Source organism: Rhinolophus sinicus, linkage group LG15 (assembly GCF_036562045.2).
Source record: "Rhinolophus sinicus isolate RSC01 linkage group LG15, ASM3656204v1, whole genome shotgun sequence".
Classification (NCBI taxonomy): Eukaryota; Metazoa; Chordata; class Mammalia; order Chiroptera; family Rhinolophidae; genus Rhinolophus; species Rhinolophus sinicus.
The window spans coordinates 17,991,200-18,012,262 of NC_133764.1; the positions used below are offsets into that span (position 1 = coordinate 17,991,200).

A 21,063-nucleotide genomic window follows, 5' to 3' on the forward strand; every position below is an offset into this window, starting at 1 on the left:
CTCTGGGGTCAGGGCACTGGGGGCTGGCCTGGAGGCTGAACAAACAGAGCAGCAGAAAAGGCAGCTCCTCTTCTCTGGTTCCCTGTCTCCCTGTCCCCACCTCTCCCTCCCTTCCTCAGGCAACAGAGAGCATAGAACCCAGTTTACCAGGCTCATCGGTAGAGGCCCTGCCATGTCATCTCCAAGGCCCCTTCTGGTGCTGGCCCTGCTGGCATGGGTTGTTCTGGCCGACCAAGGTGCAGGAGGGTGTTGGTGGCCATCGGGGCCAATGTAGGGTGGGCGAGGTTGGCCTGGGCTTGGCTGTGCCGACTGACAACCCCTTCCCACAGAATCATGCAAGGACCGCTGCACTGAGGGTTTCAACGCCGACAGGAAGTGTCAGTGTGATGAGCTCTGCTCTTACTACCAGAGCTGCTGCGCCGACTACATGGCTGAGTGCAAGCACCAAGGTGCGTTCAGAATGGCTGGGTGGGCCTGGGATCCCCTCTGCAGCTGGAGACTCACCACCACCCACCTTGCTTGCAGTGACTCGCGGGGATGTGTTCACTCTGCCAGAAGACGAATATGGGAACTTAGACTACCATGAGGAGACCAGTGTCTACACACAACCAGAGAGCTCCACCCTCAGCTCTGACCTGCAGGCCCAGACTGAAAGGGCTCCTGAGCAGGCAGCTGGTCTGAACCCAGAAAAAGGGCAGGGGATCCCAAAGCCTGCAGTGGGGCCTGCGAGCTCTGCTCACGGGAACTCCGAGTCCTCAGCGGAGGAGCTGTGCAGTGGGAAACCCTTTGATGCCTTCACTGACCTCAAGAACGGTTCCGTTTTTGCCTTCCGAGGTGACTCCAGGGGCCGGTCTTGGGGCTGGGGTTCTTCCCCAGAAGCATCCCCTCCCTCACACCGCCTCCTCCACTCTAGGACAGTACTGCTATGAGCTGGATGAAAAGGCAGTGAAGCCTGGGTACCCCAAGCGCATCCAAGACGTCTGGGGCATCGAGGGCCCCATTGATGCTGCCTTCACCCGCATCAACTGTCAGGGGAAGACCTACCTCTTCAAGGTGCCAGGCTGTGGGTCTGGGTCAAAGGTATCCCAGACAGGGGTTGAGGGCTGTTGTGCCCAGGACCAGGGTGGGCAAGAAGGCTGGATCTCGGTCTGTGGCCCCTAGCTGGAGCTCTGTGAGGACAGGGAAGCCCAAGGTTCCAGGGTGACAAGCCTGGAACTGGGACTGCTGCCGGGGTGGGGGTGGGGGTGGGGGGGAACGGACTCTGCCTCTGCCCAGCCAGCCATCTCCTCAACCCTCTCCTTCCCTACCCTTAGGGTAGTCAGTACTGGCGCTTTGAGGATGGTGTCCTGGACCCCGATTACCCTCGCGACATCTCTGAGGGCTTCACGGGCATTCCTGACAATGTGGACGCAGCCCTGGCCCTCCCAGCTCACAGCTACAGTGGCCGGGAGCGGGTCTACTTCTTCAAGGGTACTCAGGGGAGGGGCAGTGGGGAGAATGAGCAGGCAGTGGAGCAGTCTGTGTTCTTTCCACTCCGCTGGGGACAGGCCTCCAATGATGCCCACCCCTGTGCCAGAAGCTCCTGACTTCAACAGCCTTTGGGCTTTGCAGCCTTGCTCACGTCCACCCCTCCCCAGGGAAACAATACTGGGAATACGAGTTCCAGCACCAGCCCAGTCAGGAGGAGTGTGAAGGCAGTTCCCTGTCGGCTGTGTTTGAACACTTTGTCCTGCTGCAGCGGAACAGCTGGGAAGACATCTTTGAGCTTCTGTTCTGGGGCAGATCCTCTGGTATGGAGGGAGGGCAGTACCGTCTTGTTTCCCCCTCAAGAGGGCTGGGATGCCCCGGGGCAGGTGGAGGGCTGGGCTGGCCAGAGGGGTTTGCGATGGTACAGCTATCCATCAAAAGCTGTTTGCTCAGGCCAGACTTTGCTTCTGTTGACTCTTGGAGGGAGCTTATCTCCACCTGGACCACACACCTTGGACTTTGCCTAGCACAGCCAAAGGCACAGCCAGCAGGAGGGGCTGTGCTGAGGCAAATGGGGAGGCCGGGTGCTAGGCTCTGCCACTAGCTTGCTGTGCATCCTTGGGCACCTGATGAACTCTAAAGGCCCCGGGCCGCAAGGCTCCCCATTAACCCCTTCCCTGCCACAGGTGGTGCCGGGCAGCCCCAGCTCATCAGTCAGGACTGGCCTGGTGTGCCTGATCAAGTGGACGCAGCCATGGCTGGCCGGATCTACATCTCAGGTTACGCTCCCCGTTCCTCCTGGGCCAAGAATGTGAAGTCTAAGCCGCGCAGCCGTAAAGGCTATGGCTCACGGCGTGGGCGTGGCGGGGGCCGCAGCCAGACACGCCATCGGAAATCACGTTCATCCTGGCTGTCCTTGTTCTCCAGTGAGGATAGTGGCCTAGGAGACTACAATTATGATAATAACTACGATACAGACTGGATTGTGCCTGCCACCTGCGAGCCCATCCAGAGTGTCTACTTCTTCTCAGGAGGTGGGAGCCCCTGCCACCCCTGTAGCTGGTCTAGCTGGGGTCCTCCCTGCGGTCACTGGTTCCCATGAGCTAAACACAGCCCTTGGACAGTGACTCCAGAAAGCCAGGCCAGGAGTCCTTGGCACTGTGATGTTCAGTTGCCCTTCCAGGAGACACCTGGGTCTTTTTTCTCAGGGCAGGAGTGGGCAAGGCCAGGCTGGGTCTCACACAATCTCTCCCAACCTCTCTTCCAGACAACTACTACCGCGTTAACCTTCGCACACGGCGAGTGGACAGTGTGAGCCCTCCTTACCCACGTGACATCGCCCAGTACTGGTTGGGCTGCCCAGCCTCTGGCCTCCACTAGGAGAGGAGTTTGAGGCCACACAGCTGGGCCCTCTGCTGCTCCCTCCTCCAACCTCCTCCTCCCAGCTCAATAAAGATGCCTTGGCCCTGAGTGTTAGACTACCGTGCTGACTGGGGTGGACAGGCAGGAGGCAAGGATCTGCCTGGGTAAAGGAGGCGCGGGACTGTCAGGATGGCTTGGGGAGGGGACAGAGAAGAGCCTCCCTGTGTCTGGCCCATGTTGAGCTCAGGTCCTTTCTGTGAACCGTAAAAGCTGTGGGCAGGGAAAGCCTCCTGAGCTCCTCCTGAGCTAAGCAGCTCTCAACAAACCACCAGCAGCGAAACAGGAGCTTGAACGCCTCTGATGATGACCGGAGTCACCGAGCTTTTCCTCCCAGCCCTGGGCTTGCTTTGCCTCTTGGAGTTGACTAGCGCCGTGGAGAATGAAGGGGCAGAGGGGATGGGCTCTGCTTCAGCTTTTCTGCCCATCCTGAGCCTGAAATGTTGTTAGCTCAGACACCTGAGTCCCTAGGGAAACTGGTCACTGTGCTCCCCAAACCCACCCCTAGGACGAGCCTTTCTTTGAGGTCTCTGTCTTGGGTCTGGGGTGCAGGTCATTGAAGTTAGGAGAGGTAGGGAAGGGCAGGAACTCAAAGGATTAATTTAAATGCACCTACTTCACTTAGTGGCCCAGAAGACCTCCAAGCACGAGTACTCTATAAAAACAAACATCTTTCTTAAAACCCCTCAATTGTACCTGCAGAACCTCCTCTGGTTCCAGGTTCCTGGACTCTAGGAAGCCCCCTTGGGCTCTTGGGGCCAAGGAGAAAGGGTTAGATGCAGGCAAGGCTCTAAAGCAGACCTGAGGGAGATCTGGTGGTGACAGGTGCTCCCCAGCCCTGCTGAGGGCGGGGTGGCTCCCGCTCATCTGCTGTCTCCCATCTTCCTCCTCCTTTCCAGCCTCAGCAGCCCGGTCCTCAGTTGTGGGACAGGACTCCACCCACTCTCCCCTGAAGGCAGCCAGCACTAGTGTCGAGTGCTCCAGGAGGCGCAGCTGGAGCGCTGAGAGCACCGGAGAGAAGGATCTCTGACTTCCTGGATGGAGTCCTGGGAGGATTTTCATGAAGTACAGGATTTCAGACGCTGACTGCCAGTTTGCAGTTCAAGGAGAGGGGCTGGGACCTGCTTCCTTTGTGAGGTCCTGGGGGAGCAGCGGCATCAAAACGTTCGCTTTACCCGTCCCCCGCCTAGCCCCAACACTGCCTCTGGCCACTCGTCTTTCCTCCCACTTCTCTACCTCACTTGACCTGGGCACTAAACCTCTCTCCTCCTGGAGGCGGGGCCAGCCCTGAGCAGGATAAAACCCCAATTGGCTGGGCCCTCTGACTCCTTACTCTGCTAGCTCCATGGCTTGCCCTGTGTTTGCATCTCCAACAGGTGATCTGGTGGGGGAAGGGTGGGCAGGAGAAGAATGTGGGGAAGGTGTGATGGGGGATATTTGGGCAGGGAATAGGGGCTAGAGGGTATGCTGGGGGCTTTGAGGTTGGGGTAGAGGCTCTTGAAGTGAGTCCTAGCTTGACTTCCACCTCGGCCTGCAGGCCATGCCGGTGGGTTGGGCCCTCATCGGAGAAAGCGGACAACCTTCAGCAGAGGGGCAGCTGCTAAAGTTGGAGTGGGTGTTTGCAGCATGGCCCTACCCTGACATTGGCACCCGTGAGCACCTGGCCAGGGTCACATGCCTTCCTGAGGTCAAGATATAAGTAAGCTGTGACCGCCCCTCAGAGTAGGGGTACTCTCACACAGCCAGCTTCTGGGTTTGACCCACAGCTCCTTCTCTCTGGGTATCCTGCCTGCAGGTTCTGCTTTCCCTGTACGTGGGGGAGAAGGGGGAAGGGGTGCTAGAGTGAGAAGGACGCCTTCTTCCCTTACCAGGTGTGGTTCCAGAACTGGCAGACCAAGAGAGTCAAGAACAGGAAGCACGGAGGCCTAAGCCGCAGGCCTGAGCTCCCCAGATACCCTCCAGCAGTCCCAGGGTCCCCACACACTGGGCCAGCTTCCACCCTCCAACAGCACACCTCAGAGGGTCGACATGCCCCTGTCTGGCTCCTGGCTTGGGTCCAGGGCAGGGCTGGGTGGGGGCTAAAGCCGTAGCCCCATGGGGACCAGCTGAGGCTTCAGGGGTTCACCTTTCTTCAGAGAGTGCTACTCCCCAGACTTCACTAGGCAGCCTGTCTGACCTTACCTATGCCTCAGCCATCGTCACCAACCTGGACCACTCCTAATCTAGGTCCAGAACTTGCAAGCCCCTGCCTCTGGCTCCAATTGCCCACGCTGCCCCTTAGGATACATGAGAAGTGAATACATGAGACTGGATCCATGTCTCCTTTTACACACGGATGTTCTTACGGGAAGTTTAGCTCAGGGTTCCCTCCATCCCACCGTCCTCCAGGCCAGCTTAGGTGTGGGTCCTGTACAGTGACTGGGACCTGGCTCCTGCTGCCCAGCACTCTGAGTCTCCTGGGGCATATGCCCATTGTCTTGGCAGGAGGCACCTTCAGAGGGATGAGGTGGGGGCTATGTTTTCTACCTCTCTTGCCAGGCCTGGTCCCCAGTTCTTTTCACCCCAGCTGATGACACCTCCTCCCGCTAAAGCAGATTGGGCAGCCGCCCCTCACTTTCAGGCCAGTAGCTAACTGACTGCTAAGTGAGCTGGGAGACGAGAGTGCTGATCCTAAGTCTAGACTGCTGGGGACCCACACTCTCCCAGTTCTGGGCCTCCTCTCCTGACCGCCTGCCACCTAAACAGATTCATCAAATTAATCAGAACCATGGATCTGAAGAGGAAGTGATTGTTAAAGTAATAAAGTAGAAATAGGAGCTGGGGCTTACATTGATTTAATTTTCATAAAGATCAGATTGGCTGCCTCTCATTCAGGAGACAACTGACAGATGACGGACGCAGTGGGAGTATGCTCGTGGCAGCACTGGGTTTTGGTAGCAGCGTCATCTGTGATACCAACTAACGTCCAAATAAAACCCAAGCTCTGTACCTTAATCCGGATTATTGTTTGGAGCAAATGAATGGGGACGGGGGCCGTTTGCTTTTGAAATTTATCTCCATCACCTAATCCCTAAATGGGCCAAGTCCCAGATTCTGGGTGGGAGGTATTATCCAGCTTCTGCTGGGATTAGGTAAGAGGGATAATGGCTGACAGAACCTGGGGAGATGAAAACCTTTGCTGGCAACCCCTACTCCTGGTCTCACTGGTTCTAGGACACTCCAGCTGCCTCTACTTCTGGAGCTGCTCTGCTTCACAGAGAAAAACATGGAGTTTGCAATCAGATTCAAATCTTGGCTTTGCTATGTAACCTTGCAACTCTCAGTCTGTGAGCCTTAAAATGGGGATAATACTTGTCTCCTCTGTTTTGGGAATGAGAGTAATAACGTACGTGAAGGTGGTGTGGGACACATTGTAAAAGCTCTCAACACACCATTAGTTCCTCTCCCTCTAGAGCAGGCCATGAGAAACCAGGAAGGCTCCAAGTTCTTGTTCTTCTAGCCTCCTGCCCAGCACTCCCCGTTCTCCCTGGGAAGCCCTGGACCCAGATTGCACCAGAGAGCATGATATGGTGAGTCAGAGGAAGTGGCTGAGAGCAGACAGAGAGTTCCCTTTTCTGTGATGACAACTGGAGGACAACCCGATTCCTATTTCTAACTGTGCTCTTGCCGATGGAAACCACCTTGCACAGTGGCCATTTCCTTGGCAGGAACTAGGTTGTTTACCTCTCTATCCCCAGACGCTAGCACCATACTTGGTCCGTAAAAGAGCTCACTAAGTGCTCAGTGCCACAGAAGCCTTTTGGCTTCTGAGTCGGGCATTGGGATCAGGTAAAGACCCCATTCTAATGAAAGGGGTGTGTGCGTGTGGAATGACCCCAATCTCATCATGAGAAGAAAACACCCTGGATCAGAAGCTGTTTGAGGAGGCTGGCTCCTTACCTAAAATTTGGAAATGTTCTAACATGAATCCAAGTACCTGGGGGATGTGAAAGCTTAAGGCTTTGTGGGTACCCTAGCCCACAGAGTTCAGCACAGGTAAGTACAGCCAGGATTCTCCACAAAGCTCCAGTGGAGCTTTTTAACTTAAACAGTTTGGGTTGCTAGAAGCACTGCAAAATGCCACCTCCACTTTTTTTCTCACAGTTGACATTTCTTCCAACCAACCAAAAAATCCTAAGATTTCTTAACAAACTGATCTATGGTAAACAAAAGGGTCTAAAACTTGCCTTTCTCTCATGTAGACTATTGCCCTGAGACTCAGACTTGTTATGTATCAGGAAGAAGCTGGCAAACATTGTAAATTTCTACGGAGCCAATGAGTGTATTATTTCTAAGAGAAGAGTGCTCTGGGGGGAAAAAAAGACCACAGGAGCTCATGCAAATGGAAAGACGAAATCTACCATTAGGGGCAGACCCTGAACAATTCTAAGAACTATGAAAATCTTTGGGCTTTTATGTTGTCACAGATTTGAAGTAAAAATACAATGAATACAATAAATATATATATTTTTTTATTAAATTTATTGGGGTGACAATTGTTAGTAAAATTACATAGATTTCAGGTGTACAATTCTGTATTACATCATCTATAAATCCCATTGTATGTTCATCACCCAGAGTCAGTTCTCCTTCCATCACCATATATTCGATCCCCCTTACCGTCATCTCCCACCCCCCACCCCCCGCATACAATAAATATTTATTGGATAAATAACTAATGCTGATACTGTTTTTAAGTACCTTGTGCAGATTCTATCATCATATCACCAATGTAAGTTCTAGAAATTTAACATTACACGGAGACTTCAGGACCACCTAGTAGTCTTTGGCTCCTTTTAACAGAGGAAGCACCACAGCAGGCCATTTGATGTCTCTCAGCCTTAGTTTTGTCTTCCGGAAAAGGGGCCTAAGACCATTTGCTTTTCCAACCTCCAAGACTGTTGTGAAAACCAAAAGCAACTATGTAAAACAATTTAGTCAACCATGAGCATTTACATACTATTTTATTCACTTACCCAAACATGTTTAAGAACCCACATAAAATATCCTACATTAGGCTTATGTATAACAATATGCAGGCATACTCATAATGTATACATTCTGTGTACATACTCATGTGTATATTTATTCACATTCGTATAGTTACATATATAAATTTGGAAATAATCCCCGTCCACAACAAATATCTCTCTTTACTATTATAGTCGAGATAATCCACAGCAGGCACACTCTCTCCACAAACACAAATATGGACGAGGGATTTTGCCATTAAAAGCAGATAAACGGTTTTGCCATCTATATTGTTTACATTTTTGGAGGCAGAGCAAAGGGTGAAGGGAAGATGGGAAGTTTAAGGAGGGCTGGTGAGTGGTAGAGACAGGCAGAAGCATTTAGAACACCTGAAGAAGGCAAGCAGAAGAAGAGGATGGCGATAACTAAGATTCCACAAAGGTCGCTGTCTGACTTCCAATTCCGCCACCCTGTACCAACCTGTTTTTCTCTTACTTGGTATCCTCTGATCAGTTCTTCTTCCAGCACAAACGGGAGAAAGGGAAACCTTTCCGCTTCCTTGGAGGTTTCAGAACTAAGTTACAGGTCTGCATCAAGGATGTGTGGAGCACGGATGATGACTGATTTGTGTACTTGTGCAAGTTCAAGGCAGTGTGGTCCACTTCTAGGAAGACCTGGATTCTGTTTACTCCGGAGGGGAAAAAAATCCATCCCCAACAGTGCCCAGAATGGACTGGTGAAGGCAGATGGGCACCAGGATCAGGAGAAGGTACTGACAGACCAGTTGTTGTCTGAGTCTCCTCTATGCTCCCTCTGGCAACTGGCAGATGACAGGGCTCCCCACAGGAAGGGCAGGTAGCCTTGGCTCAGCCCTAACCAGAGCTGAGTACAAAGAGCCTGATGGGTTGACTGAGAGTCAGTGATGGCAGCCGGGAGCCGGGAGCCCCTCCAAACCCTCTCCAGACTTTGATGACGAAGTATCAGTTATATCTCTCCGAACTCGCCTTCCATCGCCCGCACCATGACATACAGCTCCGCCAGACCTACCACAGAGGCGACGATCAATGCAGCCAGTACGCGCTGGGGAGGGAGAGAACCAGACTCAGGGGATGAAGGCCAACCTCCAGTTCTGTAGCCTCCAACACCTCTAATAAGGATGGTGAGAACCCCAACCCAGTCCACAAGTTGGGGAAGAAGTTTCTCTTGAGGTTATTATCTACACCCATGACGAATGGAAAGCTCAAATGCTTTTGTTTATTGCATTAATATTTGTTTAATACCTAACCTATGCCAGGCATTTTCACATACACCCTCCCTATCCCATTAACACTCCATCTGGAGCACCCCACCTTGCTCAGTGCCTACTCACCGAGGCCATTTCTGTGAAGACATACTGGCTTCCAAGGTAAGTGCAGACGAAGGCAGCTGCCACCGTGACAATGAAGTTGAAGATAGTGATGATCAGAGCCTTCACTGACCTCACTTTGGGGAAAAACCAGGGAAGAAACCTTGAGATCAGCATCCTCCAGGAGGCCCTCTTAGCTCATGGCTGCCTCCGCCACCAACTGGGTTTCCCTCAAACAGCAAGGCTGAATACCTCAGGCTTAACACCAGAGCACTGGGATGGGAAGGAGGGCCATGACTGACCCTTCCTAGGGACAGCCTTTAACTCCTGATTTCCTAGTACCTCACCTTGTTTTCCCAGGTCACCGAGAATCCCACCATGCCTTGAATCCTGGAAAAAAGAAAAAGCAAGTGATTTCAGAATGGAAGCAGCTCGGAGGCAGCCTAGAGAGTATCCATTTGTTAGTCTGGGCTCAGCCTTCTTTATTCCCCAAAATATTAACTCTGTCTTCTCCATGGATTCTTTTGTCTGGGACCAGTTGGGTTCTTTTCTGGACCATAGATCAAATATTTCAGAGAAAGGACAGAGGCTCCCAATACCCTTCTTTTGCTCCAGGGCAGGGGTATGACAGAGAACAGCAGGGAGGCCTGTCAGAAGAAAGGCTCCAAGGCTCATTTCCACCTCCACAACTTTTAAGAATCAGTTACCATCCAAGCCCAGAGTCTCAGTGAATGAGCTGGGAATTATATTTGGTTTGTATGTAGCACAGAGCTTCTATGGTCCCTGAATAGTACACAAACCAAGTTTCCAGGTTGTTTCCTTCCTCTGTACCTCTTCCCAGTGTAGGGCCCTGCTTTTCGGGGCTACTCAGTCCATGTCCTGAAGAGCAGGCCCTTACCTGACAGGTGACATTACGGGTGATCCGCTTATATTCCTCATTGGCGAGATGTATCTTAATTTTCTCCAGACGGGCAACAAGCTCTGGGTTCTAAGGCAGAAAAATCAAATGAGAAGAATGACATTCCCAGTTTGCTAGGAAACATGTCACAATCACTGGTTTCAAAGAGCAAAGCACTGCTAAGGGTACCAGGAGACTCATGTACCAGTTCTGCCTCCACTGCTTTGCAAACTGTTTTTTCCTTCCTTTTTTTTTTTAAAGAGGACACAGCTCAAAGTGGCCCATGCAGGGATTGAACTGGCCACCTTGGTGTTAGTAGCAACGTGCTCTAACCAACTGAGCTAACCAGTTGCCCTGGAAACTTTTTTTTTTAATGGACCTATTTTCCAAGCTGTCAAACATGGAGAACAATATCTGGTTCCCCCACCCCAACTCCCAAGGATTTAAAAGACACATTTTTGAGCCCAAAAGTTAATCCATAAATCTGGATGTATCACGAATAAGCCCAACTCGGCCAACACCCACTCTCACAAATATATCCCTTACGTACCCTAGGAGGCTTCACCACCTCTGGGATATAGATTTCACTGCCTTCTAGGAGCTCATGAAGGTACAGTGTGGAATCTGGGAAGAAAAGATTTCCACAAACATAATGATCCATAGAGCTGAGGTCAAAGGATTAAGATCAGGAAAGGGTCTAGTCCTTCTATTCTTTCTACCAGAATAAAGCATGGCCATTCCTATACCAATTCATATCTGGGATCATTTTAAATTGGGAAAAACATAAGACAATTCCACATAATCACCTCCTAGTGCTGCACAGCTGAGTTTAACTGTCAGCTCTCAATTATCCCGCCAATGTCACAGCTAACATGTAAGCCACTTATATTTGCCTTTAGGTTAGGTCATTTCTGTGGTCAAGCTAGAACTGCCTTAAATAGGTTTAAGTCATAGCGATGCGGAATCCTCAGAGGACACTGTATTAGATGAACTCTAAGATCCTTTTTAGCTCCAATAGTTAAGCAGTCTACCTACCCTTTGTACTTCTGGGTAGGCTGTATGAATTCTGGAGAAAGACCTTACATCCCAGTTTGTTCTGTTCCCACCCTTTACAGTGAAGGGAACTGAGGCCCACGGAAGAGAAATAACTCCTCCAACAAGAGTTAGTGGCAGCGCTAGGACTAGAGTTCAGATGCTACTCCCAGCTCAGACCTTTCTGTCATCCTATCTAAACAAACAAGTCAGATTTAACCACTGTTGCTTTTGAGATGAAAAGAAATGCAGACTTCCGAACAGGACAAGCGCACTATGCTAAGGTGGTTTTTGAATGTGGCTGAAACGGAAGAAACTGAACCTGTGAGGTGGTATTGGGTTAGAACCTGAACTTCCTCAAGGGTCAGGTGGGCCTACTTGGGCCTGGAAGTGGAGACTCTCGAGGGATCAGAAACTGCACACGTACATTTTGTGATATACGAGGAATGCCCATGGAAGTTGTGAAGGGAGTGGGTTGCCCTAGGATTTAGGAGGTGACCCTTGGGTTGGCTCGATGACCGTTCGGCGGGCGAAAGAGAGTGATGGATTTTTCCCTCAGAAAGATGCTAGAAGTGGAAAAAAGACCTCAGGTGGGAATAAAGGAGGCGACTCCGGACTGCAGAATGGGTCTCTCACCCTTTTCTCTCAGGTACTGGTGAAGATCCCGGATCAGGCGGAAGGAAACCAGGCGAGCGGGACCACTGGGGCTGTCACCGCCCTTGTGCTTCTTCCCCAGCGCGGCCTCAAGCTCTGCCCGCAGCTTCCGGGGCAGCTGCTCTGGCTCCAGCTCCCCGCCAGAGCCCAAAGCGCGCACCAGCCTGTCGCCAGCAACCAAACAAGACGCCATCTCTGGCCGACTCTACGGTCAGGTGACCCCCAAACCTGGACTTCCGCCAGCCGTGCGCCGGAAGGAGCTCGGAGCTTGCGAGGCGGGGCACCGGGCCAAGGGGGCGGGCCGCGGCGCGGGGCAGTGTGGGGCGGGGGCGGGCCGCCGCCGGGCCGCAGGTCGGGCCCTGTTGTCAGCAGCCCAGCGGGCGCTCGGGTGGGACATGGCGGGCTGTGTGGCCCGGCGGGCCCTGGTCGTGGGCAGCCGCTGGTGGTCTCGGTCGCTGACAGGGGCCCGGGGGCCGAAGCCGCTCTGTGCGGCGGGTGGAGCTGGGGCCTTCCCACCAGCGGCGACCACGACGCGGAGGCACCTCTCGTCCCGGTGAGGGACGGAGCGCGGGGCCGGGGCCCGGATCCTAGGGAGAGTGTTCCCGGTCAGGGAGGAGGCCAGGAGGCCGGGCCTGCTGAGGGTGATTGGAGTTGCACCCGGGAGAGGGTCCGGTCCGGGAGCCGACCTGCGCTGCCTGGGACGTGTGCCAGGAGCAGAGAAAGAAGCGTGGTCCAGAGCCCTGGGTTGTGCGGGGTTGGCTTCGAGGGGCAACTAGTAATCCTCCCCGAGTGAATCTTACCTCCCCAAAGGAGGGTCTCCGAGCGCCGCTGTTAGCTAGCCTTTTACTAAGCCCTAGGGCTTTTGACTTGAACCCCCAGCCCCGGATTGGATTAAGGCCTCAGAAAGATGCTTGAAGTGGGAAACAGAGGACTCTTGAGTCTGGGCCCTGCAAGGGTCCCCGGTTTCAGTGTGACCTTGGGGAGACTTTCCCTCAATGTGACTAGGGGAAGGGGGCTTGAGGCCATGGGGGTGGTGTGAACATTGTCTGTGGGGATGGGACAGGCAAATCAAATTGGGGCTGGTGAATCAAGTGGGAGGAAGTATAATGTTCACATCTCCCAAAAATAGTAAAAATAAGTGCTTTGAAGAGTCCCTAGAAAGAGCACGTGTCCAAAGAGGTCACTGAGAGAAATGACCTTTAGTGGCTGAGATTAGACACATTGGGGGGAGATGATAATATTTACAGTTTCAGACCCCTGTGAAAACTGATGTAAATCTGAACAAAAACTAGAGTGAGACTACTAGTTGCAAGGTGGGGAGTACAGTGGGAAATCTAGAGAGGATAAGCCCTTCAAGGGGAGGGGGAAGAGGGACATGGAATTATAACACAGAACAAATATTTTTTGAGCTCCTCTGATACAGTAGGCTCTGGGGGGCACACAGGCTAATCAGACACAGGCATTGCTCCCAGGGAACTTATAGTCTCTAATGGAGATAAGACATGGACACAAATAACTGAAATGCAAGATGAGAAGGAGAGTTAAAATGCTGTGGGAGGTCAGGAGAGTGACTCAGGGAAGACAGGGAGGCAAGGAGTACAATGAAGCAGGGTATGAGGAATGCTGAGCGTGAAGAGAAGAAAGTGATCTAGGAGCAGTCAGTCCTAAGTTGGAAACCAAGGAGGGGGCCTGTGGCGGGACCCCAAATGAGAGACAGAATCTCTATGGAATGGTGATTTGCAGGACCCCTATCTGCTTCAGTTGGCCCCACTGCCCTGACTCCTCGGTATCCTATTAGCTTTTTCTGATGGATAAATTCTGTTACCTCCTCAGCTGTTCAGTTGCTTATTCTTTTCCTCCCTAATTAGAAACCGACCAGAGGGCAAAGTTTTGGAGACAGTTGGTGTGTTTGAGGTGCCAAAACAAAATGGAAAATACGAGACTGGGCAGGTGAGTGCTGCTGGGCTGGTTCGTCTTCTGTTTTGTGGTGTGCTCTTCTGAAAGGGTCAGATTTGGTCACGGGCCTGAATGTTATGATTTTCTGCCTTGGTGTTTGGTGCCAGACCAGAATCACAAGCGTTGAAAGGCGGGTTTCTGTTTTTATGGATTTGAATGCGTTTCATGTATCAATGGGTTCTCACTCCACGTTAGTGTGGACAGGGATGGTTTGGACTATAGTGAGGAGAGAGCCAAGTTACTGAAGAGTTGTCTAACATAGTGGATGGTAAGAAGCCAATGGAAGGAGCTTTCAGAAAAGCAAACCTTTGATGCTTTGTCACAGTTGAACTTTTCACAGTGTAGTAAGATCTGCGTGTGAGGCTCTTTTTCTGTATCAGCTTTGTGTCAGATCCACTGAGATGGATTTAGGCCCCTTGTAGGTAAGGACAAGTTTTTGTTTATTCAACTTTTTTTTTTTTTTTGGTATTCTTACAATGGACCAGGCATTGTGCATTGGAGTTAAATCAGAAGGCAATGTCTTCATGGAGTGACAGTCTAGAAAGGAATTATGATATGCAAATGGTCAATGGCTGTGCACTGTGCTAAGTGGAGGGGAGGGAGGTCAGGGAACACTTCCTTGAGGCCTATGCCGTGGCCTAAAGGATGAGTGGAAGTCAGCCAGGTGAAGAGGGGGTTAAAGTGTTCTACAGTTGGTCTGGGTGAGTCACAGAGTTCAAGGAAAAGAGTGCTAAGACCTTGTGCTGGACTGGGCATACCTGCCCTGCTTAGTGGTCTGGGCCCCACCTGGATGGACTCGATGGACTGCAGACTCACCGCAGCCTCTCTTTCCTCCCCTCCCAGCTTTTTCTTCATAGTGTTTTTGGCTACCGAGGTGTCGTCCTATTTCCCTGGCAGGCCAGACTGTATGACCGGGATGTGGCTTCCGCAGCTCCAGAAAAGTAAGTTTCCCTGTCATTGTGCCTCACAGTGTCCTCAGGAGGAGGCCTGACTCATGGCAGACATATGTGCTTGGGATCCCAGGGGTGAAGACAGCGTCCTCCTGGGCCTTAGGAACAGCCCCAGAGTACTCCCCTGACACTAACAGCCATGGAGACAAAAGTGCTGAGTGCCAGGGACAGTTTTAAGCCAGAGGGTCCCTTTAGGCCTCCCCACGATGCTCTCCCATGCTATTCTCAGTTTGCGTTATAATTATCCCAGAAAGCATTTGGGGGACTCGTCTTCTTGATTTCTGGATGTTTAGTTAGAATCTTTTCCTTAATCTCTTATCATCATTAGAGTACATTTAAAAGGCCCAGCTCCATTAAATGATCACAGCCCCTGGAGTGTGAGAAGAATAGGGTACTCTGGGCTCCGGGGACTGAAGCAGCAGTTTGATTTTTCTCAACACAGCCCCTTCTTCCGAGAGGCAGCCAGAGAGTAAGACAAATGACTGTGCTATAGGTCCTCCACATTCCGTTGTTTGCCCCTGACTAGCGAGTGGCTGGGCTGGGTGTTGCTGAGCAGGTACTCAGCTGGTGCTAAAGTTCCTTCAGATCAGGCACCAGTCTGTTTAGATGAGAAGGGGGTATGGAGCTGGGGCAGGTTTCCGTTTCTCTCAGGGTGGTCTTGGGCTTCTTCTCCTCCCCTGTAGAGCAGAGAATCCTGCTGGCCACGGCTCTAAGGAGGTGAAAGGCAAAACTCACACTTACTATCAGGTGCTGATTGATGCCCGAGACTGTCCACATATAGTAAGTAAGCAAGATGGCTGGGCCTGGGGTTCCTCGCCATGGGAAAGGCCTGAACCCTGATGGGGGCAAAGGGAGGAAGAGGGGTGAAACAGAGCCCAGATGGGCACTGGGCCCCAAGTCCTCAGGACTGGACAGTGACTAAGAAAGTCTGACTTGCTTGTTGCCTTAGTCCCAGAGATCTCAGACAGAAGCTGTGACTTTCTTGGCTAACCATGATGACAGCCGCGCCCTCTACGCCATCCCAGGTAAGTACGAGCATCTAAATGGTACGTGTTGAGGAGGGATCAGGTGTGCCTTGGAGAGGATTCTGATGCCTTGCCGAGGTCCTTTCATCTGCTCGGAGGGATTATAGATGCTGAGAGCAACGGTGCCAGGTCATCCCACCTTGGGACAAGGCCAGGAGTTGTGCTGCTTCTCAGCCCCGTTCCTCCCCTCTGTGCCAGGTCTGGACTACGTCAGCCATGAAGACATCCTCCCCTACACCTCCACGGATCAGGTTCCCATCCAGCATGAGCTCTTTGAAAGGTTTCTTCTGTATGACCAGACAAAAGGTAATCTCTCTCAAGAAGACAAGCTGGAAAGGGACAGCTCTTTCTTCGAAGACAATATCATAGAAGTAATTTCAAAGCTCTATTTCCACAACCTTATTCAACCTCGCATTAGACCTGTCCAGTAGCTGGCTATCATTCTCCTCTAGATATGGAAACTGAGGCTCAAAGATGAGAAGGGACTCAAAGTTGCTAGTTAGTGGGAGAGCGAGGTCTGAAAACCAGGGCTCCTGACTCCCAGGACAGTTCTCTCCCTGTGAGGTCACATACGTCCTCAGGGCTTATTCTTGGAAGCAGCTCTGTACCTTCTTCCAGCCTGTGCTTTTGCTTCATGTTTGAGTATCTTGTTTACCTGGGCCACCACTGGGAAGGGTTTTCTAGGAGGGGCAGTTGGAAAGTGGGTGCAATGCCCTGGACTCCGGCATGGACGAACCATTCATCCTCTTGCCCCAGCACCCCCTTTTGTGGCTCGGGAGACGCTACGGGCCTGGCAAGAAAAGAATCACCCCTGGCTGGAGCTCTCCGATGTCCACCGGGAAACGACCGAGAACATCCGCGTCACCGTCATCCCCTTCTATATGGGCATGAGGGTATGTGCCCAGCCTGGGCCCCTTTCCTCAGGGCTGGGCCGCCGATTCTGTGTGGGGCCCCCAATGGGACTGCTGGAGTGGGTTCTAAATTTCAACCATGTGCCTGTGGTTCTGCTTCCAAGTGCTGCAAGTATTGGGTGGGGTTGAACAGCCTCTTGACAATGGTTGACACCAAGACCTAGAACAGGGAAACCCTCGGGTCCTAGGAGGAGTCCTCCAGGCTGACTCCCCCTTCTCTTCTGGCTCAGAGGTAGCCATGTTTATGAAGAATATACACATACTTTTATCTGTATGGGCTGATCTTCACACTTTTTATGCATTAGTTAAACATTTCTTGAGCTTTTTCTTGCCTGGCTGTGAGCTAGGTCCTGGGGATGTAAATAAAAATGAAATGCTGACCCTGCCTTTCAGGAGCTCATGGTACTGGGGGAATCTCAACATACACCATACTAAGTATTATAATAAAGTTGGGCTGTGGAGGGGCCTAGGAGGAGGGCGGCAGCCTGGGCCAGCAGTAATGGGGATCGAGGGACGGCACCTGGCAAGGAGGGTGGTCCAGAGGAAGGGAAGAGCCCTGTGGCTGATTTCCATTGGCATCCAGCTGTGTAGGTGCTCTCGGTAGGACGAGGAGGAGGGAGGCCAGAGATGGATGGAGGGGAGGCTGCCCCCACTGTCAGCTTACTGGCCATAGCTCAGTCACCCTCATCCAGATAGTTGCAGCGTTGTTCTGACTTTGCAGACTTCCTGCAATACATCTATGTCACTGGAGAGATGTTGATCAGAACAGACTGGGTCCCGCCTTCTGGCACTTAAATTATTTGTGTTTTTTCCCCAGGAAGCCCAGAATTCCCACGTCTACTGGGTGAGTGTCTCCGTCGGGGAGGAGGAGCTCAGGAGGGGTGCCTGCGGGAGGGTGGGGGGGGGCAGGGTGGGAGGTGGTTTATGCCTCTGGGGAGTGGGGCCTGTGCAATGCAGGTGTCAGCCTTTGCTGCCTTTTGCTGTCCTGGCATTTTGGGCGGGCTAGCCCGGTTTACTTTCTCAGGCATGAACTCTTCTCCTCACTCCCATAGTGGCGCTACTGTATCCGCTTGGAGAACCTTGACAGTGATGTGGTACAGCTCCGCGAGCGACACTGGAGGATATTCAGTCTGTCTGGCACCTTGGAGACAGTGCGAGGCCGAGGGGTGGTGGGCAGGGTAAGCATCATCGGGCCAGTAATGCCCAGTGCCTGGTCCTGCCCAGCAGGCCTGAGCGCGTAGCGCGTGGTTCCCTCCTCTGTGGTGAAGGACAGAGGCTCCCTGTGTGAATGCATTGGTGAGAAACCTGACAACCCTGTGAAATAGGTTTCTTACAACCCATTTCACAGATGAAGAGAGAGAGACTACACAGTTAAATGACTAGCTCATTGTCCCATAGCTAGTAGTGGCAGGACCTGGATTTGAATCCAAGTGAATCTGACATCAAAGCTGGGGTAGTTTTTGTTGCCAGCATAGTGCCTTTTAAAAAATCTGAATTTGAGTGCCCGTAGGTGAGGTATGCACCTTCCATCACTCTTGGTTGTCCTTCCTCTGCCTCTTTATATGCTTACATCTTCTGCTGGTCGTTGAAGAGATCTGATGGTGCCCTTCCTGTCCAATCCCACTCTGTCACCTGAGAAATAAAGTCACAAGTGGCCAGGGGCTATTTAACAACCATTTAGCCAAGTCAGCAGGGACTTGGGGAAGCAGGATGGGATAGCGAGTAAGAATAGGGCTTTGGAATTTGTCTTCAAATGCAAGCTGTGTTCTTGTTGCATAACTTTGGGCAAGTTATTTAACCAAAATCTCAGTTTCTTACTGCTGAAATGGAGGTCACACCTAGTAGCTTATGAGTACTTGGTGACTTCAGTCAGCAATGGTTTGCAGAGTACGACCCTGGTGCCTGGCACATAGGCACTCTGTGAATGGATACTGGGAGTGTTGTTTCTAGAGTAGGTCCTGGGCCTGGCATCTTTGCCCAGTGCCCTCAGACATGCAGTCCGAGATGATCTTTCCCAGAGTCGGAATAAAAGGCCCAGGTCCATGGCTGTGCAGTGGAGGAAGCACTGGCAGGCAGTTGTTTGGCGAAGCATGAGGGCATCCAGTCCTGACAGACTGGCAGGCAACACCTGGCCCTGGGGTACAGGGACCTTTTCTGGCCTGACCTATTTTGCCTGAACCCTCACAGGAACCAGTGTTATCCAAGGAGCAGCCTGCGTTCCAGTACAGCAGCCACGTCTCCCTGCAAGCTTCCAGTGGGCACATGTGGTGAGTACGCATGTGCTGGGGTAGGGGCAGCTCAGCTCCACAGATACAAGGTACAGGTCAGCAGAGTGGGAGCTCATCGCTGGCAGTTAGTTCTAGGCCAAGTTCAGTCCTGCGATGGGGCCTTATCTGCTGTTCATTGTTGTGTGGGACTTGTTTTTTCTTTTTCTTTCTTTCTCCCGCCCTCAGCCCCTGCCCACTTTGGTTCAAGCCGTTGTTTCTCAGTCTAATTGTGTAGGACACAGCTCCCTGGCCCATGCTGGTATTAGGAGCCTTGCACTCCTCCCAGCTGAGGTAGTCAGTTGTCGGTTGGCCACTCAGAGCAGCTCACGGCAGCTCTCGCTGGCTGCCAGCCACTGGCCACTCACAGCAGCACACAGCAACCTGCAGCAGCTCATGCCAACCTCCGGCTGCTCACGGCAGCCCAGCTCCAGGGAGAGCCGTTGTTCACAATCTTAACTTTAGAGGACACAGCTCACTGGCCCATGTGGGAATCGAACTGGCGACCTCGGCATTAGGAGCATGGTGCTCCAACCACCTGAGTCACCTGGCCGGCCCTTGTTTTTTTTTTTTTATGACCATGTATTTTCCAGCCACCTGTGGTTTTGTGGACGGAAGACTTAAGCCAAAGAGGTCTGGTAATTTGATGCTGCACTGAGTTGCCCAAGTAGTTGGTTCCCCCCCACCTGGTGATCTTAACCTGAAAGTGTAGTTGGGTAGCTTATACAGTATGCATCTAAGGGCCAGAATCAGGACAGCTGTTTCTTTCCATGCATGGCCAAGAAGGGCTCTTGGCTCTCTGGACCTGTTATCCTGGCATGAGCCAGGCAGAAGAGAACCCAGGCCTGCCTCATCCTGCTGTGGTTCTGCAGCTGAGGACAGAGGGCTAACTAGCTCCTCAGCCCTCACTCCCTCTAAACCAGCTTCTCTGACCCACAGGGGTACATTCCGCTTCGAGAGGCCTGATGGCTCCCATTTTGATGTCCGGATCCCACCCTTCTCCCTGGAAAGCAATAAAGATGAGAAGACACCACCCTCAGGCCTTCACTGGTAGGCCAGCTGAGGCCCTGAGTGCCCAGGCTCAGCCTCTGAAGAACAGTTCTCACCCCAGAACTGCTGCAGAACTCTCTCCATCAGGGGCCACAATGGGTCTCTTAATCATTTGAGCCATTTGATTGTGGGTTTTTTTGGTGGGTGGACTGTAACAGTTTTTTCCAGAAGACTCATGTAGGATTCCTCCAAGCCTAACCTCCCCTGTAAGCCCTGCCTACACTGTGTTCCAGTAGACCTTTCCACCAGGAACTCTGAGTTCAGCTACCACAGGCCTGGGGGAGTTTCCAGGCCTGTCACACAAGTTGTTTGAAATGGGGCATTTGGTCAATAAACCAGTGCACGCTTGGCCACCTTTGCCATTTCTGCCTCCAGGGTCTCAGGCTTCCTTTTCGACCCAGTGGGGGCCCTTGATTGCTTTCCTTGATGTCCTTCCAGGAAGCTGCCCCTTCTAGGGTACGTGTATTTCCCTCTTAAGGCTGGAATTTGGCTGGATGTCTCCCAGGGTCACTGTGCCTCTCAGCCAGTGGGGTGGGGGCTGGACTGGACTCTTGTTCTCTTCTTTACCTTCTGCCAAATGCGGAGTGGGAGGCCAAAAGCAGGTCAGAGGAGTGGCCCGATTCTTGGTGCTGGCCAACCAGTGGCATCTCTGGCCTCCTTGGGCCTGGGAGAGGAGTGAGCAAATCAGGCAGGTTTCCAGGATCAGTGGGCTTGCCAGCCACCAGCACGAGACTGTCAAGCCTCCAGACCATAAAGGCAGAAATTTAGCCAAGGAGCTGTCGGTATGGATGGCGAGTAAGCCAAGCTACTTTCTGAACTTCTCACAGGTCTCCAAGAGCCAGAGGTGAAATGTGCTGCATTTCACCCTGATGCTTAGGGTTCCTGCTCCCCCACCACCACAGTGAGTGTTAATGAGGTCGTTTTATTCTTGAATTCATATTAAATCTCAGTTTCAGCCCTGATTAGTGTTGTTCTTAATCCTCCACCAGGGGGAGCCTGGATTGCAGGGCAACTGGGTACAATCAGATTTATAACTGAGGGAGAACACAAGGCCAGTGGTGAACACCAATACAACTGCGTCC

The 21,063-nt window shown here is 52.2% G+C and overlaps 4 protein-coding genes across 4 annotated transcripts; 3 read left to right on the forward strand and 1 right to left on the reverse strand.

Annotated features, from left to right (window-relative positions):
* The first annotated feature begins 57 nt into the window (after positions 1 to 57).
* On the forward strand, positions 58 to 2,937 carry VTN (vitronectin). Its single transcript, XM_019731474.2, has 8 exons — positions 58 to 236; positions 330 to 449; positions 526 to 834; positions 914 to 1,053; positions 1,314 to 1,470; positions 1,638 to 1,790; positions 2,154 to 2,501; positions 2,735 to 2,937. The coding sequence occupies exons 1-8, from the start codon at positions 173 to 175 to the stop codon at positions 2,845 to 2,847; spliced, it is 1,404 nt and encodes a 467-aa protein (XP_019587033.1). The 5' UTR covers positions 58 to 172; the 3' UTR covers positions 2,848 to 2,937.
* A 1,294-nt stretch (positions 2,938 to 4,231) lies between these two features.
* On the forward strand, positions 4,232 to 5,181 carry SEBOX (SEBOX homeobox). The gene is given in 5 exon segments (XM_019731378.2): positions 4,232 to 4,307; positions 4,424 to 4,476; positions 4,478 to 4,582; positions 4,852 to 4,907; positions 4,909 to 5,181. Coding segments are annotated over 5 exon segments (489 nt in total). The 3' UTR covers positions 5,108 to 5,181.
* A 2,797-nt stretch (positions 5,182 to 7,978) lies between these two features.
* VMA12 (vacuolar ATPase assembly factor VMA12) lies at positions 7,979 to 12,058 on the reverse strand. The gene is made up of 6 exons (XM_019731469.2): positions 11,808 to 12,058; positions 10,690 to 10,763; positions 10,140 to 10,229; positions 9,589 to 9,631; positions 9,266 to 9,378; positions 7,979 to 8,976 (listed from the first exon to the last, which is right to left on the reverse strand). Exons 1-6 carry the CDS (start codon positions 12,016 to 12,018, stop codon positions 8,881 to 8,883), a joined length of 627 nt encoding a protein of 208 aa, XP_019587028.2. The 5' UTR covers positions 12,019 to 12,058; the 3' UTR covers positions 7,979 to 8,880.
* Positions 12,059 to 12,138: 80 nt separating this feature from the next.
* On the forward strand, positions 12,139 to 20,330 carry POLDIP2 (DNA polymerase delta interacting protein 2). The gene is made up of 11 exons (XM_019731377.2): positions 12,139 to 12,378; positions 13,694 to 13,775; positions 14,625 to 14,722; positions 15,415 to 15,511; positions 15,681 to 15,756; positions 15,955 to 16,062; positions 16,513 to 16,649; positions 17,485 to 17,511; positions 17,720 to 17,845; positions 18,855 to 18,934; positions 19,871 to 20,330. Exons 1-11 carry the CDS (start codon positions 12,221 to 12,223, stop codon positions 19,983 to 19,985), a joined length of 1,104 nt encoding a protein of 367 aa, XP_019586936.2. The 5' UTR covers positions 12,139 to 12,220; the 3' UTR covers positions 19,986 to 20,330.
* The last annotated feature ends 733 nt before the right edge of the window (positions 20,331 to 21,063 follow it).

Bases quoted from the DNA above. Each gene is read 5' to 3' on its own strand.
- VTN (XM_019731474.2), top strand. From the start codon at position 173: ATGTCATCTCCAAGGCCCCTTCTGGTGCTGGCCCTGCTGGCATGGGTT. The intron at 237-329 runs GTGCAGGAGGGT...CCCTTCCCACAG, and splicing joins GGTTGTTCTGGCCGACCAAG to AATCATGCAAGGACCGCTGC. The intron at 450-525 runs GTGCGTTCAGAA...CCTTGCTTGCAG, and splicing joins GGCTGAGTGCAAGCACCAAG to TGACTCGCGGGGATGTGTTC.
- VMA12 (XM_019731469.2), bottom strand. From the start codon at position 12,018: ATGGCGTCTTGTTTGGTTGCTGGCGACAGGCTGGTGCGCGCTTTGGGC. The intron at 9,632-10,139 runs GTAAGGGCCTGC...TCTTTTTTCCAG, and splicing joins CCCGTAATGTCACCTGTCAG to GATTCAAGGCATGGTGGGAT. The intron at 8,977-9,265 runs GTGAGTAGGCAC...CTCCCTCCCCAG, and splicing joins TCTTCACAGAAATGGCCTCG to CGCGTACTGGCTGCATTGAT.
- POLDIP2 (XM_019731377.2), top strand. From the start codon at position 12,221: ATGGCGGGCTGTGTGGCCCGGCGGGCCCTGGTCGTGGGCAGCCGCTGG. The intron at 16,063-16,512 runs GTAATCTCTCTC...CTCTTGCCCCAG, and splicing joins TCTGTATGACCAGACAAAAG to CACCCCCTTTTGTGGCTCGG. The intron at 17,846-18,854 runs GTAAGCATCATC...GAACCCTCACAG, and splicing joins GCCGAGGGGTGGTGGGCAGG to GAACCAGTGTTATCCAAGGA.